Here is a 17775-nt window from a genome sequence, read left to right as displayed (position 1 = left end):
GCATGATCAGGGACACCCCACGAGGCGAGATCTTGTGTGGAGGCCCAGACCGAGGGAGGTTGGCGGTGGTGTGGTGCTTCTTCCATTTCCTGATAACTGCACCGACAGTTTTTCTTTTCTCTCCAAGTTGCTTTCTGATTCTCTTGTAGCCCATCCCAGCCTTGTGCAGATCAACAATCTTGTCCCTGATGTCCGTAGAAAGCTCTTTGGTCTTGCCCATGGTGGTGATGTTGGATGCTGGTTGTTTGGGTGTTGACAGGTGTCTTTTATACAGGTAACGAGGTGAGGCAGGTGTATTTGATGTAGATAATTGGTTGGGATTGGGGCTGTGTCTTAAAGAAAGACTAACTGGCTTGTAGGAGCCAGAATACTTGCTGTTTGGTAGGGGGTCATATACTTGTTTTTCCTCATCAGATGGTTATCAATTTTTATAAATTTATATGATGTGATTTTCTGGAATTTTCTTTGGGATTCTGTCTTTCACTGTTAGAATGTACATATGATTAAAATTGTAGATTGTTGCATTCTTTGTAAGTGGGCAAACCTGCAAAATCAGCAAGGGGTCAAATACTTTTTTCCCCCCACTGTACATAGTAATTCCATCCATTGTTAATATACATATTGATATATTGAGCAGCTTTAAAGGCACACTTCAAAAGTCAAAAATTACAAATTTAATTTGGAAATTTTGCAAATAAGCAAAGCACAAAATGACACTAAGAAAAAAGTATTTTATATATTATTAAATATTTATATATTTATTAAATTGACTTATGGTGCTTTTAGGCTGAATATCCATTAACACTGCTTGAAATTCACTCTTTAACATGATTCAGTGCTGCAAACTATTATTAAACTATGGTTATTGCTCCTTGGGTGCTGCTCAGAGAATACTAAGGGCTGGTATATTTCAAGTTTGGGGATGAATCAGAGGTCCCAGGCGTCCTCAGGCCAGTGAAGACGTGCTGTTTATCTCACACTCGTGTCATTAGTTCAGACTAAGTATCTTCCCAGTGGCGACACACTGTTCGTGCCTGGCAGCCTCACAACAGAACACAGAACTCATAACACACAAAGCGCACACAAAAAGGCAGCATGTGCACAGACACCAAAACATATAACAAAGGAGAAAATACTGAACGTGCCATCAGCCTTTGTGCATATACAAATACATGCGCTTTCACACATGGGCTACATTCTTCTGTATATACGCCATCAAGAAATTCAGAAGTTGGATGCTGACTGACATTCCAGAGTCTGTATAAATATTCCTGTTATGCTTTGTTATTTTGTCCACTGCCCCTGAGCCACAAACTAAAATAACTTCTGGAAGACCCAGGCACCTGTGATTTTTCCTTTTGACTGAAAAATCTCTTGTGTGATTAAAATTAGTGGATTTTATCAAGCTTTTACTATTTTCTCAAATCTCCCTGAGACACTGAAATGTAATTCCTAAATCAAGCCTCATTGTAATGTTCATAAACAGCATGTGTCATCAGTTTCCTCAAACAAAGCCCCTCCCTCCCCCTCATATAAATGTGATCTGTGCGATGGATTGTTGCAGATTAATACTAGGAAGTGCTTACTCATCAGATATTACAGGCACTATATGAGAGGTTGGAATCAAAATGCAGCATAGGAAGATGAGTTTCTGTTGAATATTGTAAATCCTCTGGTGTCGTGGTGTGTAGCTGCCAGCCATCTGACTAAACTACACAAATAATAATGACTTAAGCAATCTCCCATGCATTATGACAAACATATACAAATACAGCTACTGTAAAAAAAATAAAGTGGTACAGCACACATTCTAAGAACAAACACAACATACAAAAATCTCCTTCTGGGGCACATGCAACGCATTGCAAGTATATACAGTGTATCTGTGCATGGTAAACGTCAAAGAGATCCAAAAGTTGTATTTATCAGCTGCTTAGTTAAAATGATTTTCCTTGAGTGTCAAAAGTGTCAGAGGCTCAGCAAAGCTTTGCTATGTTGTCAGCTTCTTACAGCTTTACGCTAAAATACACACAGCACAAGCCTTCAAGTGCCCGAATTCCAGTTTTAAGCCTTAAAAACACAGAAAAAAACAGGTGGCAAAAAGGCGAATGAAAAAGAAAGACAGTAAGGAAAATCTAGCTGGGTTCAACCAGCAGGGATTTTGAACGCGAATACTGAGAGATACAGGCTACAGAGGTTTATGGCCGGAAATATTTAGTGCTGATATTTAGTGCTTTTGAAGTTGACCATTTTCAAAAAAAATCTTTATTAAAAGATCCTGAGTAAAAGTTTACACAGGATTTATATCCTTGGGAACACAACACCCCCCCTCCCCCGCTCCAAAACATATTTAGTCCAGGACACTAAAATTCCCTAGATAACAACATTCTTATAAGACTCGCAGACCAAGCACACATATTTCATAGCCGGAAAGGCTGTGGGATAAATCAGACCTTTAAACATTACTTTTTATTGAGTAAGTAAATTATGAAGTATAAATTACAGAGAAAATAGAGTTAAATATAAGACGTTATAGACAGTTTTATGTAGCTGTGCTGAGCAATCAACCTCTATTTAAAAAAATTATGAACCACACTGATTTACAGATATACACCTTCTGAGCGCACTTTGATTGTACTATAGTTGATCTGTTTCAATAGATCTTTTGTACCAGAGAACCGCAGTGAATATTAGTATGGTGCCATAGCTGCCTGAAATGAAAATAACAAGGATGCAGCTACAAATGTGACCCTGCTCTCATTTCATGGAAGAAAAGTGAAGAGAGGCATCGATGGATAGTGGCTAAATTGGAATGGATACATTTGTACATCGCACTCAAACATACACACAAAACACAGAGATGAGTAATGTTGGTTAAATCTGTCTTTCTGCATTGCATTGTATTATTGCTGACACAAAGCTCCTAAAAGCTTTCCACTTTCTTTTTGCATAAATTGTGCATATGCATGATGCAGTGGCTGGGAGTGATTTGATAAGCTCTTTATTTCATGACCCACTAAATTTTATGATGGGCTGGCGTGACATATATTCAAAACCCATGCATGATGCATTGACAGGCAGCGCTTGTGTGTGTCGTTAAGTATAGGCGCTTGCTGAATGCACACATTCAGGCAGACTTCCTGATAAGCATGCACGTATAGCCCGAGAAGTGGCGCACACAGACACTAAAAGCTTTCTACATCCTCGATGGTTTCGTCAGCATGACTAAGTGTGCTCCATCTCACACTGTTCTCCAGATAGAGCCATGATTTCCCCTGGCATCACACACTCAGCTCCCAATCACTCCACACATGTCAGACCTAATAGCATCTGCTTCGACACACATGCACACCCACATGTGCTTGCAGGCACACGCACACACACACACCTGTAAATACTTCACACAGGCACACATATTTGAAGGCAATCATAAACCCTCCTACACACAAACACACTGGAGGGCTATAAGTCTTCCTCTCACCAGCAATGCTGCAGCAGTGTATGTGGGTATGTGGGCGGAGAGGAGTGGTGTTACCTAAAACAAGACAGACTGGCCAGGGGCCAAATGAGGGAGAGGGAGGAGAGAGGGAAACAGAGTGACAGAAAGCAGGTGGGAAGATGATGTTTGTGTGCCCATATGCAAAACAGAGAAAGTGATAGAAATATAGAGACAGAGAGGGAGGACAGCAGCAGAGGAAGTGCGAGTCTATGTGTGAGGGAAAATAATATGAAAATTGTGAGTGTATGAGGAAGAGAGAGTTGGGAGTGCGCGAAGAATTCAGCTTGCTTGAGTACTTGACATCGCAGCCTTTTAATTTCCTCTTAAAATCATTACTGCCAGTGTTTGTCGTACAATCAGATTAGGTGTGCTGCACTCTAGTTTGTGTACGTTGTCTGTATCTGCCTGTGTGAAGAGAGTCAGAAAATACTTAAGTATAAGTGAGTTTGTGGGTGTGGATGTGATTAAATGCGCACGCCATTTGTGTGATTGTGTGATTGCTCACGCACACATGCACAAACTCGCCTCTGGATTTAGCAAAGCAAATGGGTGTAAATACAGCAGGAGTGGAGTCAGCAGCAGGAGCAGACATGATGCACACATTGCACAGAGAAGAGTTAGACAGTGCCTTAAGGAGCTTAGATGGGGGAAAAGTAGAAGATATGAGGGGTGAGGGGGGTGAAGGAAGAAAACGGTGCGGATAAAGGGTAAGAAGCAGGGCTGGAGGGACTGAAGGAAATGAAGAGAGAGGAGAGTTGGAGAGCAAAAATGTCAGAGGGGAAGAGTTGGTTTCAGTATGCTATGACTTGCCTCTTCCATAACAGGAATTAATCCAATAATTGCTTGAAAATGTTTTGCATATTTCTTCATTCTTGTACACAACAGACGATCATCTGGTACAAGTATGCGCGAGACCTGTCAAGTCCTTGGAGACGCACACAAACACACATGCGCCACGATAAGCCCCATTGCTGTAGGTTTAGTGCACATGCAAAGCCACCGAGAGCTGAAGATCCAGAGTCTTCAAGTTCATCTACCGCTTACTTCAAGTGTCGCTCTGAGCGTCACAAATGTCAGCAAGTCTGATATCGGCTTTGCCTCCATGTCAGCTCATTAGAACTTGCTAAAGCACACACACTACAAACCCTCAAGAGCTGGGCAGTCAGTAAATTAACTGCAAGTAATGCAGAAAAGAAGACTTCTTATCCTTATGGTAGGATCCATTCATCACCATTTCTCCATCTCCTTAAGTCTTTGTCCTGCTTCTTCCTCATCTGCTCCTTGCTGGCTCTCTTTCCTCTTCTTTCACATGTGTCAGACTAAAATCCTATGCTGAGAGCACACAACGCGAGCTCCTCTGAAAGCTGCAACAGAATTTACCTAAATAACACTCTAATGAGCCGGTAGTACACACTTCCAAAGCAGCAGGTGATGAAACATTCACTGCTACATCAGAATGTATCTTAGCTGGAAGCGGTTTCAGTGATTGTGTAAAACAAATAAAAATCTAGAGTCTAGTACCTTTAAGCTGTAGTCTTTTAGGAATATCTAAGTAAAACACTATTACCACAGTGTGCCAATTATAAGACACAAATGTCTTTCCTTCTGAGGGAACAGCTCTGCTTAACTGCTGCCTTGGGAATTACTCACTTCCCTATAGTTTCAGCTGTGCCACACTTGGTCTTTTACAGTGCTGGCACTTGTTGGCACTTTCTCCTCTGAAATATCCACCCTCATAGCCCAAGGGAAGCTTACCTTTTCCTTAATGTGTGAGAAATCATTTAGTGACAAAGTAGCTCCCAGCATACACAGCAGACAGAGGAAATAATGTGAAAGGTAATCCAGAGGTCAAAGATCAAATTGAGTGAGGCAGGGGTCTAACAGAGGGAACTCAGTGCAATCATTTAGTGGTATTGACAAGCAGATCAACCAAGAGTTTTAAAGAATATTAGTTTTGGACAGAAAAAGAAACAGAGGAAAAAGAGAATGCCGTGGAAGACCCCCCCCCCCTCCTTTTTGACCTACATCTTCCCTGATTAGCTATGCACAAATAGGACTTCCTCTCCTCCGCCCTGCCATGAGAGAGAAGAAGATTATAAGTTAGCTGCCACAGCCACTGGTGAGCTGAGCTGGAGCTTGGACTGGGGCTGGTCTCCTCCCAGATTTGGGGTAGATTGGGGATTTCAAAGTCAAGAAAGTTCAAAGCTCTGGCTGGGGAACTTTCAAAAGAACCACAGCCAGCCATGAAGTGGAGAGGAAAGGAGGGGGAGAGCTAGCTACTTGCAGTAAACTCTCCCACAGTCTGTACAGAATGCCATGGCAGAAGTGGGGGAGGTGAACAGGGGTAAATGCTTGTGAAAATAAACTCCACGCGCCTGTGGGTTGAGTCGATGAGAGGTGGTGAGCAGGTGGAATTTTGCCGACATGTTGGTGCAAAACTCAAAGTGAGAAAGTTCTGGACTCTTGAATCATCAATAATACAGAAGATGAACTGAAATAAAACTGATGTTCTGTGCTGCCAAGAACATCGCTACTGCTGTTGTGTTCGTCCTGAGACCCAATGAGATGGATTTTTATTGCACATGGACTGTTAATAACAGAGGTGGGACCAAGTCATCATTTTACAAATCACAAGTAAGTCTCAAGTCTTTGCACTCAGGTCCCAAGTCGAGTCCCCAGTTCAGACTGATCATGACGGCCAAGTCTGAGTCAAGTCTCAAGTCAAGACCAACAAGTTGAAGTAAAGTCCAAGTCCTAAACTTTGAGTTTCAAGTCCTAAACATGTCATACAAATTAAAACCATTTCATAATTTTTTTCAAGTTAAAAATAAAAAAAATTATTGAACGAAGCGTTAGCCTGCACAGAAAGAGGCAGAGGTGCAGTTTCACACAACAAATAATCTATAATTTCATGAACTGAATTAAATGTTCATGTAGGGCTGCTAATTATTTTGGTCAATATTGAGATCACAATTATTTAACAGGATTACTCATCGACTTAGGAAACGTTAATTGAACTTTTAAAATGTAATACTTTCTTATCAAAAACTATTAGATATGCAATGCTCCAAAATCCCAAATAGCCCATGAAATAAGAAATAATAATCCAACATTATTAACTTTAAGTAGCATCTAGAGTGCAAGAGGACGACAGCAGCGCAGTGTTTCCCACAAGTTGACATCATTCGGAGACACTGAGGGGGCTCTGTGTGTGTGTGTGTGTGTGTGCGCGTGTGTGTACACGGAGGGGAGAAAAGCAGGTGACGGGTGAACTATTCTAGTTAATGAGTTTACGTTAGAGAACGCTGAAATACAAGATGGATGAATTTAGAAAGTTGTGTGGCTCTGCGGCGAGCCCCCAGCTGTTGTGCTTGGATTATGAGTAAAATTTATCCAGCCAGATGTCCGCAAACTGTTCACAGCTCGCCTGGAGAGGGAGTGGGGTGTTGGGGCTAACAGGGCCAGGGACAATAGATCGTGGAGCGGCCGGGCGCGCTTCGGATGGTCGGTGATTGTTCCCTCTGGCTGGAAGAAGCCAGACGCTCCTAATTTTATGCAAGATCCATGATGATACAGAAATACAGAAATTAATGGCAAAAAAGCATACTGTCAATATTTTAGAGAGTTCATGTCTTATTAGCTAAGCTCTCCCTGGCTCCCCCTGTAGTTTGCACCCTGAGTGGTAGCCAAAGTCGTAATTGAGGTTAAAATTTAATTAATAGCACAGCGCTATGTTGATGTGCTGTGCAGTTTTTTTATATCATAATTTATATATGGGCATGAGGAGTGTCAAGTCAGCTAAAGTCACAAGGCTCAAGTCCAAGTGACGTCACGAGTCATTGGTGTTAAAGTCACACTTGAGTTGCTAGTCTTCTTTGATTTTGTCGAGTCATCATTTTTGTGACTCTTCTCTGACTCGAGTCCAAGTCATGTGACTCAAGTCCACACCTCTGGTTAATAATGTCTCTTGAAATGTCGCTAACATATATTCCTACATACACACTTTTGTAATGTAGAGTGAAAAGCCCAAATGTGAGAACAATAAAATATAATTTCTTTGAGAAACAGAACATCAACTTACAAACACGCACCACTCTACAGATAAAGGCCCTAAAACTGCTAATGTAGTGCTTTCTCAGGTGTTTCTCAGGTTCTCATCATCATCTCATCGTCAATTCATTTGACACAATCAAACCAAGGCAACACCCTTGCACACTGGAGACAGAAAACATCAATGGAATTTAGTTAATCTACATGACTTTGCAGTTTATTAAGTAGCCCATGCAGTGCTTCTTCTTGAACACACAGTCTCTGTAACTTTGTTACTGCATTGGCTATTATTACTGTTATATTATGACCCACTAACTTTGCTCGAGCATCGTGTCAGTGCAGGAAACAGCTGATACACATAATTATTATTGAGGTAACAAACTTAAAACTGTTCCCTTCCTATGAGAGTTGAATATTACTCACAGAAGCAATCCAAAAATTATAATCCACTTTAAATATTCAATTAATCTTACTCATGCTAGTGTAAAATCAATTACACTGCAATCCTCTGAGGTAATGTTTCATTTTGATTTTTTTTCTTTTTGAAAAATGGTGCATAAAGAGGTACATAAATATTCAAAAGACCAACACACTCATGGTAAATGTTTTTAGGCCAGCAGATGCAGCCGGCTGCTTTAGGTCTTTAGTTTTGGATTTAGCTCCAGCTAGTGCCTCTCTCTGTTGTTTTTCACCCTGATTCAGCAGTCCTGGACTTTACGCAGAGCCACTGAAAGCTCAGTGGCTACAGGGAATGCCAGCTCATCGACTATTATAATGACGGCCTCCCTATTGCGCTCCGTCTCTCTCTGCCCTTCTCACCAGCACACCATCCCAATTGTCTCTCACTCTTTCTGTTTGTGGTCTGTCTTTCTGCCCTTCTTGCTGAACAAAGGCTTGTGTGAGTGCATATGACGCAACTGTGGCAGTACTGAAAGTTCGTAGTCAACAGAAATGCACAGAATGAACATCCCCAAGGTAGGAATGGATGGATTAAAGATTTTGCTGAAAAGTGCAAACAAAGATATCATATTGAATGTTGCAGGCTATACATGAGAACCTCTTTGTGAGAATGGGAATAGCTTCAAAGCTCAACTGGAAATCATCAGTCTTTTTCAATCAAATCTTGTTCCACATGGTGACTTACCTTGTTTCAGTAACACAGAAGTAAAACAATATAAAATAGGAGCAACATGCAGAAATTGTTGCTGATATGACCTTGTCACGTGCTTTATAAACTGAAAAGGACATGGAGGACTAACCTTGAGCTTATCAAAGCGTTCAGTGAGAGAGGACACCTGGTGCTCTCTGTGGCGCCCCACCAGCTTGCAGAGGGCACAAATGAGCTGGTCATCCACCAAGCAGTACATGTTGACCTTCTCATTCTCGTGCTCCAGACAGGTCAGGCCGCGGATGTGTGTGTCCGGCACCGGCTCGACCAGGCGGTGGCTGGTGAACGGCTTCTTGTTAGGGTGTGTCGCGCGCAGGCAGCGGTCGCAGTACGATACCTCACACGTGACACACGTCTTGACAGCCTCACGTGGCGGATCCTGCTCACAGAACTGGCAGCTGATGCGTGGATCCATTTTAGCAACAACAGCTGGGCTGTGGTTGGCGTTGGTGTGGTTGGCGTGATTGGTGTGATTGGCGTGCGGGTGGGAGTGGCTGGAAGTCGCCGGGCTGCCGCGGGCGCTGCTTCCACTTGTGCCACCACCACCGCCAATCGTTGTTATTGTGCCGCTAATGGTGGCGGTGTAGGGCCGCTGCGGCTGCAGGCGCCGGCTCTCAGTGGGGGAGTTGGGGCCGCTAAGGGAGGCCTTTTGAAAGCGGTCAATGATGTTCTGCAGCGTCACATTGCGCTTAAGGCCCTCCAGGCCGCGGTGATTCAGCGTGATGACGTAACGACAAGTGGGGCACTGAAAGGCCGAGATGGACTCGAGGGGCTTGCTGGTGGAGCAGTGAGACACCAGGATGCGATGGGCGCAGTTAAAGCACAGGCTGTGGGCACAGGGCAAGAGCAGGGGATCTTCAAACAACTCCAGGCAGATCGGGCAGGTCAGCTCAGACTCCAGTGTTTCCATCTTCAGTTGAACCAATCTAAAGGTGACATCAAATCCCACGGAAGCTGGCCAATTACCTGCATGAAGGAGAAAAAGATACAGTGTGTATGAGTATTTACAGTTGCAAATTAAATAGCCTTCTAATTAGGAACTTCCACTTTATTTAACTTTTGAACAGTCTGATTTTAACTAAATCAGTCATGAGATATTGGCTTCAGGTAAGACAGACTGGCCTGTGCATATTCAGTAGAAACATCACTAACACACACACACACACACACACACACACACACACACACGTTCTTGTACTATTCAACTGCTCAGACTCTGTGGACTGGGCCTCCTTAGTGCAGCCTTTAACACATGATTCCTCCTGCCATATGAAAGGAAGAGGAGTGACTGCATGAGCCGGGAGTAAAAGGATAGAGGTTGGCTGACCGTTAGGGAAGAAGTAAAAATCAATGGAGTGAAGAAAACAGCAGAGAGAAGGAGAGGCAGGTGCACAGCAGCAGAGAAGACACAGAAAGAGGACTTGTAAATCAGAGGAGCTCTGCATTTCTGCAACAACTTTATGTGTTTCAACTCTTCCTCATACATTTTACTTCCATCTATCCTTATCCAGCTCACTGTTGACTTTCTTCATTGTATATGGCTTCTATGGTAAGATCAGCTTGACTTACAAGCAATAAACACTTAACTCCAAGGACATTCCAACTTTTAAAGCATGATCCCAACAAAAATTGGGAAAAAAAGTGGGACAGTGAAAACGGCCTGAGCTAAACAAGAAAATTGATACTCCCCCTCTTTCTACATGCTGTCCAAATCTCAGCACCTTGCAGCCTGCATAACAAGCTGTCTCCTCTGGGAGGCCTTAAAACCACTGACATGAGAAATCACCAACACCCCTCCTCCCCACTCACGCTGATTCAGTGGCATGTGAGCGCAGCTCGCAGTGGCTCGCTACCCTTTAAAAGAAACAAAACAGCCCCCGTGAAAATACAGTATTAAACTGTACGACCCCAGATAGATGACAGTGACAATTTCATTAGGTGAGGTTGTTCCTGAAAGACTACCCTTGTCTCCCTTTGCGCCAGTTATGCAGGATTTACTGATGACTGGGTTTTACTGGTTATGACTAATCAGGAAGTACTTCTCACCTTTGGGACAGGATCTAAACTCCGGAGTGACCTCTCTGAAGCTTAGGTCATTGTATACATGAAGATGACTACGTTCAGACAACTAAAGTTGAACTCACGTTACCAAAAAATGGGCAGCAGATACAGAGGACACTAACATTATTAAGACCTAAAGACACTTTGGCTTCTTCCAAGGTTTAAAACGCACAATTTCAAAGTGAGGAAATTCTGAGCGCGAAATGAGTGAGCATCAGTAAATTTATCCAGTAACCGAGGATTCAGCCTCCTGGTTTTTCAACTGCATTCCAGACACAACACCTATTACTCAAATTAAAGCAACTTTAAACACACAAACAACAACAAAACGGCATTATATTTCTATTCTACCCTAGACAGCTGGATATTCAGTACAGACACTGCTATGTCCAATATGGAGACGGCCAAAAGATTGTGTTCAGTGTATCTTAATTATTTTATAATTTTTATTAATTAAGTTAATTATTTAGTCAATAATAATTTGAAATTCAGAATTTTTCAGAGTCACCAGTCTCAAACCTAAAGATGTAGAGAGAAAAGTACTTAAGAAAATCAAACACGGGAGTATTTGTCATCTTTGCTTCAAAAACGATTAGTCGATAAGCAAAATAGTTTTGTATATAAATAAATTTTGTGTCAATTTACTAATTGATTAATATACTAGTTGTTGCAGCTCTACTATTGCGCATGTTGCTGTTATAAAATGTGTTGATGGAGCTTAATCAGTACAATCAATAGGTAATAAAATTCACAGCTTGTCAAAACATCATGCTGACCTGTCCTAAAATTGAATCTATTTAATGGCTCATACTGAGATATATTAAGTTAACTCTGGCATCCACTGCCCGTTTGTAATTACTTTATTGTGCTATGACACTATCCAGACTCGGTAGCGTGCATCCAGCTGCATTGAGAAGAAAGCATTACACAGCCACCCATAATCTCATGAACCAGCAAAGGACAAACTGAAGACAGGACTTTATAAAGACAGAAATGGAGCTCAAAGGCTCAAACTCATTTGCACTACCAAAAGTCTCCTCCCTTCTGCTGCAGCAGAAACCATGCCTCGACACTGAGCTGTGTTCAAAGCAAACATGATTTGAGCAGCAGCTAAGTGCTTGGGAAAGGCACTCAACTGAAGAAGTAGTTATATGCATGCGGCGGCTTTGTTACAAAATTCATTATCTGGAAAAGAAAAAAATAGCTGCTTGCGGCCAGTCATGCTGATATTACGCTGATAAATGGCAACGAGCAGTGTGTGTGTGTGTGTGTGTGTGTGAGTACACATTTGAGGTATTTGTTTATGAGAAAGCTGTGCGTACGTGTGCACACGCAAATAATGTCCTCCTCCAATATTCACCTTGGCTGCTATTTATCAGATGCTTTATGTGGTTGTTATCATACAGCCATGTAAGGGGTAAAGAGAGAAGGAGAGAGAATTCAGAGGCAAGCTACCACAGAGCGAGGAAGCGAGCATGAGGTTCTGTTTCATCATGCCAACAATAAGCCTAATTTATCTCAACTGTATCAAACAGTTCATAACCAGGGGCAGACAAATGGAAATAACCAGAGAAACAGGATGTGGTGGGGAGGGTGATGAGGGGAGGCAAGAACAACCTTCATGGCCTTGTGATGACAAGCAAAGCCACTGGTTCCTCAGCTTGTTCACACAAAGGCTAAAGGTTCATGAGGTGCCATATTTGTACCTTGAGTGGATAAGCCGAGGGGGCAATGGTTTTGCTTGTCATCATAAGGTCATAAAGGTTGTCCTTGCCTCCCCTCATCACCTTCCCCCCACATCCGGTTTCTCTGGTTATTTATAGTCGTCTTCCTCTGGTTATCTTATTTGATAGAGTGGAGATAAATTAGGCCTGTTGGCGTGATGAACCTCATGTACCTCCTGTAATTTTCATTTGATTCAATCTGCTACTTTCTACTACTACTACTTTCAAAAACAATCTGTATAATTAAACAAATAAATGAACTGCTCTGTCACTAAAAGCAGCTTTATGCTGAGCAATAGTTCAGCTCCATATGACTGGTGTTGAATTATATAAACCACAAGGCACACATTCATTAAACTTCTTTGAATACTAGGGATGGGGATTGTTAATTTTTATTGATAGTGATACCCTTATTGAGACTGCTTAATGATCCGATTCTTTATCGATACCACTATCCATACTTTACTATTATTTAGTGATGGTTATTTGGTAAGACCAGACCCAAGGGGCATGAGGTAGGCCTGCATGGTAGGAAAATATTCAATGTGCGATAACATTATATATTGAGATGACATATCACTTACGATAAAAAAAACATATTGAAGTGTACATATTAACTGCCTGGTTTTTTTTAATTTAATATTTTAAATACAGCTAAATGTTGTTTCTAGACAAAAGCAAAGTAACTGAATAACTTTATCTGACATCACAAGTAGTGAGTGAAGTTTAGAAAGAATAACATCAATCTGTATCAGTCCCTCCTCTCTCGCTGGCTGCAGGTAAAGTTACCAGGTAGGAGCAGGAGCGGCTGGTTTGTCTCAGCCAGCAGCTGAGTTTTTGAGACTACAGATCAGTCTGTGCTCCAGACAGACAGCTTTCTATTAGCTTGTTTTTAAGATTTGGCTAATGCCAAGCTAGCGTTAGCTGTGCTTGTATAAAACATACAGGATGAGATACTGAGGACAGAGATGATTAAATTAACCCTTTCTACATGTTTAACGTTACCTTACAGACAGGTGTATTGATATTGATAAAGTATTGTCTTTTTACTTGCAAAGGTTTTATTGCACGTACTTACAGTAACGAGCGTCGCTGTCATCAACTAACGTTACAGTAGTTTGGAGCTAACTTAACCCTCACCGTATTCCACCGCGACGGCGCAGCCTCCCGCTCTGCTGCTGCCACTTTGTGTGTGTGTGTGTGTGTGTGTGTGTGTAGGAGCCGGCAGAGACTGTACCCCAGCCTGATGATTTTCTTATCCATTGCGTTTCAAATTAAATCACATTTGACGCTCGGGTCATAACGTTACATCATAGCCCGCAAGTCTCGATAGCAGTATCGATAAACTCGAACCTTATAGATTTTCAGGTTTTGAGAAATTTTGGAACCGGGTCTCGATCCCCATCCCTATAATACACACTGATTCTATATCTTTAGGCCATCGACGACCATGTGAACTTAGGCTGAAATCAGGTGAAACTGATGCAAGAAAGGACAAGAATGTCTTTTCATCACGGCACCGTCAATGGTCAAGAATAAGTCAATTAACACTTTCTTACTGCACTCCGGAAAAAAGATTTTCTACAAATCCTGCCACTCTGCTCATCAGTATTTGACAAATAAAATAAAGGAGGTCACACAAATCTCCCAGTTCCCTTCTTGCTCACAGAAATAAACCACATGGCATCACAACTAATATGCAGTGGGATTGTTCCTCTGTGAAGACAGCAGTATCATAACAAGAAAACAATCAACAAAACCCATACATTAAGCCAATATCACATCAATAGAGATGAGGGCATGATCCTTATTCTGGATTTGTACAATTGTCCAATTCAAATGCTGGCTGACTCAGCATTCTCACTTTATTCCCTAGGACACAGCCTAACAGTGCTGCTTATGCTGATGTTAATGTGACTGTGTTCACCAGAGCATGGCGTTATAATTAACACCAAGCTTTAATACACCATCAACAGGCCCATTAAGCTTTAGCTGTGTCACTCTGGGGAAACAATGCCAGCTATGATGGGAGCCACTTAGGGAACGAATCGCTAGGTTCATGGTAAAGGAGTTTGTTCTGCAGACAGGCTGGCACACACAAAAACATTCCCAGAAACCTTCGCACACGCAGACACAGCCAGAACAGCACATTTACAGGCACAAACTCTGTCTGTCTCGTTGTCTCTCTTCATCTGCCATTCTTGTTAAGGTGAAGTGTCCCATCTGGACGGAGAACAGATTGAGCTGGTGCTTGAGGAAAAACACATGCATCACAGGCACACACACACACACACAGTCACACACAAACCCAAGCTGACACACACACACACACACACACACACACATACACAGACATAAATCTTTAAGGCACTCGCTCTGATCTTTTATTGTGCTGATTACCATAGCAAGATTTTTAGTTTTTAGGTCTCACTCAGAGCTTTTCGCCAAACAGATGAAAAAAAACAAAAAAACAGGGACATCATTGATGAGTCATTAGTCTGTCTGAAGAGCCATAGTTAGATAAACCCTTTTCTTTAGCGCGCACACACACACACACACACACACACACACACACACACAGACTGTGAATTCTAATCTGCTTATGCTTTATACATTTGCTTTTAACATCCTTTTAACGGGTGCAAGGACACATCCATAAGCAGAAAGCAATATCAGCCCTGTTGCTCTTTTCAATGTGTAGTGTGGGGATGTGGACTGGCAGCTATAAGAAAACCAAGACAGCTGTCAGGTACGGGACATGTACCGGTAATTGCTTCGATGACATAAACAGTAATGCACTCCACTCTAAGCATGTGAAACACGGGTGACACCTGAAAAGTATAGAGCGCTGATGTCTCACACAATAGGCTCTTTTATTCAACTAGTCAAAATGCCCTTTTGTGTTTGCATTGCCAGCAGGGACTTGTATGAACTGCATATAGTAGCACAGCAGACAGTCATGCATCTGATGCCTGAACAGGTCCTAAACACATATACTTGGGGCAGAGGGGTTTGATAGGAAACAGTTTAATGGTAATCAAACTGCTACCTTGATACTGTGGAGGTCAAAAGTTTAAAGGTCATATAGGGTGCTGACAAAAACAATTAATACATTATAAATATTTACAGCTATTGGATAAAGAGCTGTCTTTAAATTTTCAGATTTTCCTAATTGTGAAATTTTATAAGTCCAATGCAAGGACACAGAGCATACCCAGCAATTGGGTTTGCTGTGACTGCATTTGTATCTATTGTATGACAGAGTACAAAGGTATTTTTATGCTTCAATTAGATCCAATAACTGTGCCAGTAGTAATGAATTCCACTACTAGTTTTAAGATATGACCTTGAGGAATGCCCCAAAATAGAAAACACAGATGTCACGGTTTTGTCATTTCATAATGTTGCAGACATCCAAACAATAAAAGTGTTTATTTTGAAGCACAGTCACAGTCCCCTGGGGTTACGGTTGCATGTGTATGAATTAACTTTGTTGACGCATGCATCAGTCTAGAGAAAAGGCATTTGTGGAACAAAGATGATTATCCTTGTATAAACAATCCATTTGTAAAAAAACAAATTGCTCCCCCTTGAATTGTAGTCGCACAGCTGCAGAGCTTAATAGACACTTGATGATGTTGGGATGAAGGGGCAACAGTCGAAACAAATCACCACCCCTAGACCTCTGAGCCAAACACGAGTGGACTCCCACTGCAGCTGTTATATTTATATATTTTTAAAGGGGCATTGTCAAGAGCAAAAAGCTCGACTTGTTGCATTTCTGGGTAGTAATGTTGGTGATCCTACATTTGCACCTAAATTATTCCTTTTTTAATCAAAATTTTAGGTACATTTTTATCTATTACTTTAGTTTAAAATCTGACACTTAGTGAATCTAATTTTCTATATATGTATTTTATATTATTTTTCAATATTGAATTGTATTATAACTCACAATCTCATTATCTAGGGGCGGCACGGTGTTCCGGTGGATAGCACTGTGGCCTCACAGCAAGAAGTTGCGGGTTCAAACCCCGCTTGGCCCGGCCTTTCTGTGTGGAGCTTGCATGTTCTCCCCGTGTCTGCGTGGGTTCTTTCCGGGTGCTCCTAAATTGTCCTTAGATGTGAGTGTGACTGGTTTGTTGTCTGTGTGTGGCCCTGCAATGGATTGGCGACCTGTCCAGAGTGTACCCCACCTTTCGCCCGATGTCAGCTGAGATTGGCTCCAGCCCCTGCGACCCTGTACGTAGAATAACTGACTATAAGGCTCACTGGCATGGTGAAAGTCTAATATAGACAAAACAAACTAAAAAATTTCCTTTCGAAACTTTGAGAAGTTGAAAATACAGAGCATATCATGGTCTGGATGCAAGCAATAAATCCTACTTTCTTTAGAGGATTTCATTTCAAAGATACAAAGGACGTGCTGAGTTGCAACCAGAGACAGATGTTACATATCTATCAAAGATACTTTGTCCCTGGGTGTAAAGCAGAATAAAAGAAAAATTACTTCAGGAAAGGCTGTGCTTCAGTGCAAGGTAGATTAACATGGCACATGCATAAATCCACATCCATATGTGGATGCCTAACCTTAACAAACACAATGATATAGAAAACACACACACACTGAGTTTAAATCCTAGGTCACTACTTGTACCAGTAGCCTTCATTAGTGGCAACTGACTCAGTCTCAACACTGTGAATCTACAGTGAATCACTAGTTTTCATTGTCAGATCGACAGCATGTCTGTAACCCCTCACCCCCCGCCCCTCCATTCGCACTCCCACTTCACTCTCTGTGCCTGGAAATCTATCCATCTCACTGGAAGCTGTCAATCATGGGTTTATCACAGAGAAAGGAGAGGAGCGGAAAATCACATAGTTGAGGTTTAAAGGCTCCAGAGAGCAAGACGACAATGAACAACAGCAGCAGGGGGTCTTCCTTTTGCAGGGGCTTTGGAAAACACACTATTGCCATGTTTACACCTGTGGGATGTTAAAACTGGGGGAAACATTTATATTATATACTCATTATGGGAAAATGCTACCACTTGTCATGCCTGAAATTGTGCCTTTTGGTATAAGGGAGTGGGTGAATAATAACAGACATTTTTTGTGCAACAAATAGTTTAAACAAACCGCTTAAAGAAGAGTTCCATTGAAGCCACAGGCAATGAAGTCTTATTGTCTTCTAATATACTGTAGGTGAAATTATAATCAAATGAGTGCAAAACTCCACTAAAGATTAAAGGACTAGTCAGAACAAACCATTT

The 17775-nt window shown here is 41.8% G+C and overlaps 1 protein-coding gene across 1 annotated transcript in view; it reads right to left on the bottom strand.

Annotated features, from left to right (window-relative positions):
• LOC123958223 (probable E3 ubiquitin-protein ligase MID2) overlaps positions 1-10543 on the bottom strand; it is a 64486-nt gene extending 53943 nt beyond the window's left edge. The window contains exons 1-2 of the mRNA XM_046031479.1: positions 10527-10543; positions 8809-9683 (exon numbers count right to left, since the gene is read on the bottom strand). Of these exons, the coding sequence (XP_045887435.1) occupies positions 8809-9683; positions 10527-10542 (891 nt within the window). The 5' untranslated portion in view covers position 10543. The remainder of the gene's footprint in view (positions 1-8808; positions 9684-10526) is intronic.
• Positions 10544-17775: the final 7232 nt, after the last annotated feature.

Source organism: Micropterus dolomieu, linkage group LG19, assembly GCF_021292245.1.
Source record: "Micropterus dolomieu isolate WLL.071019.BEF.003 ecotype Adirondacks linkage group LG19, ASM2129224v1, whole genome shotgun sequence".
In the NCBI taxonomy this organism is placed as follows: Eukaryota; Metazoa; Chordata; class Actinopteri; order Centrarchiformes; family Centrarchidae; genus Micropterus; species Micropterus dolomieu.
Note: the sequence above shows the minus strand (reverse complement) of the source record. Positions and strands in the feature narration are given on the sequence as shown.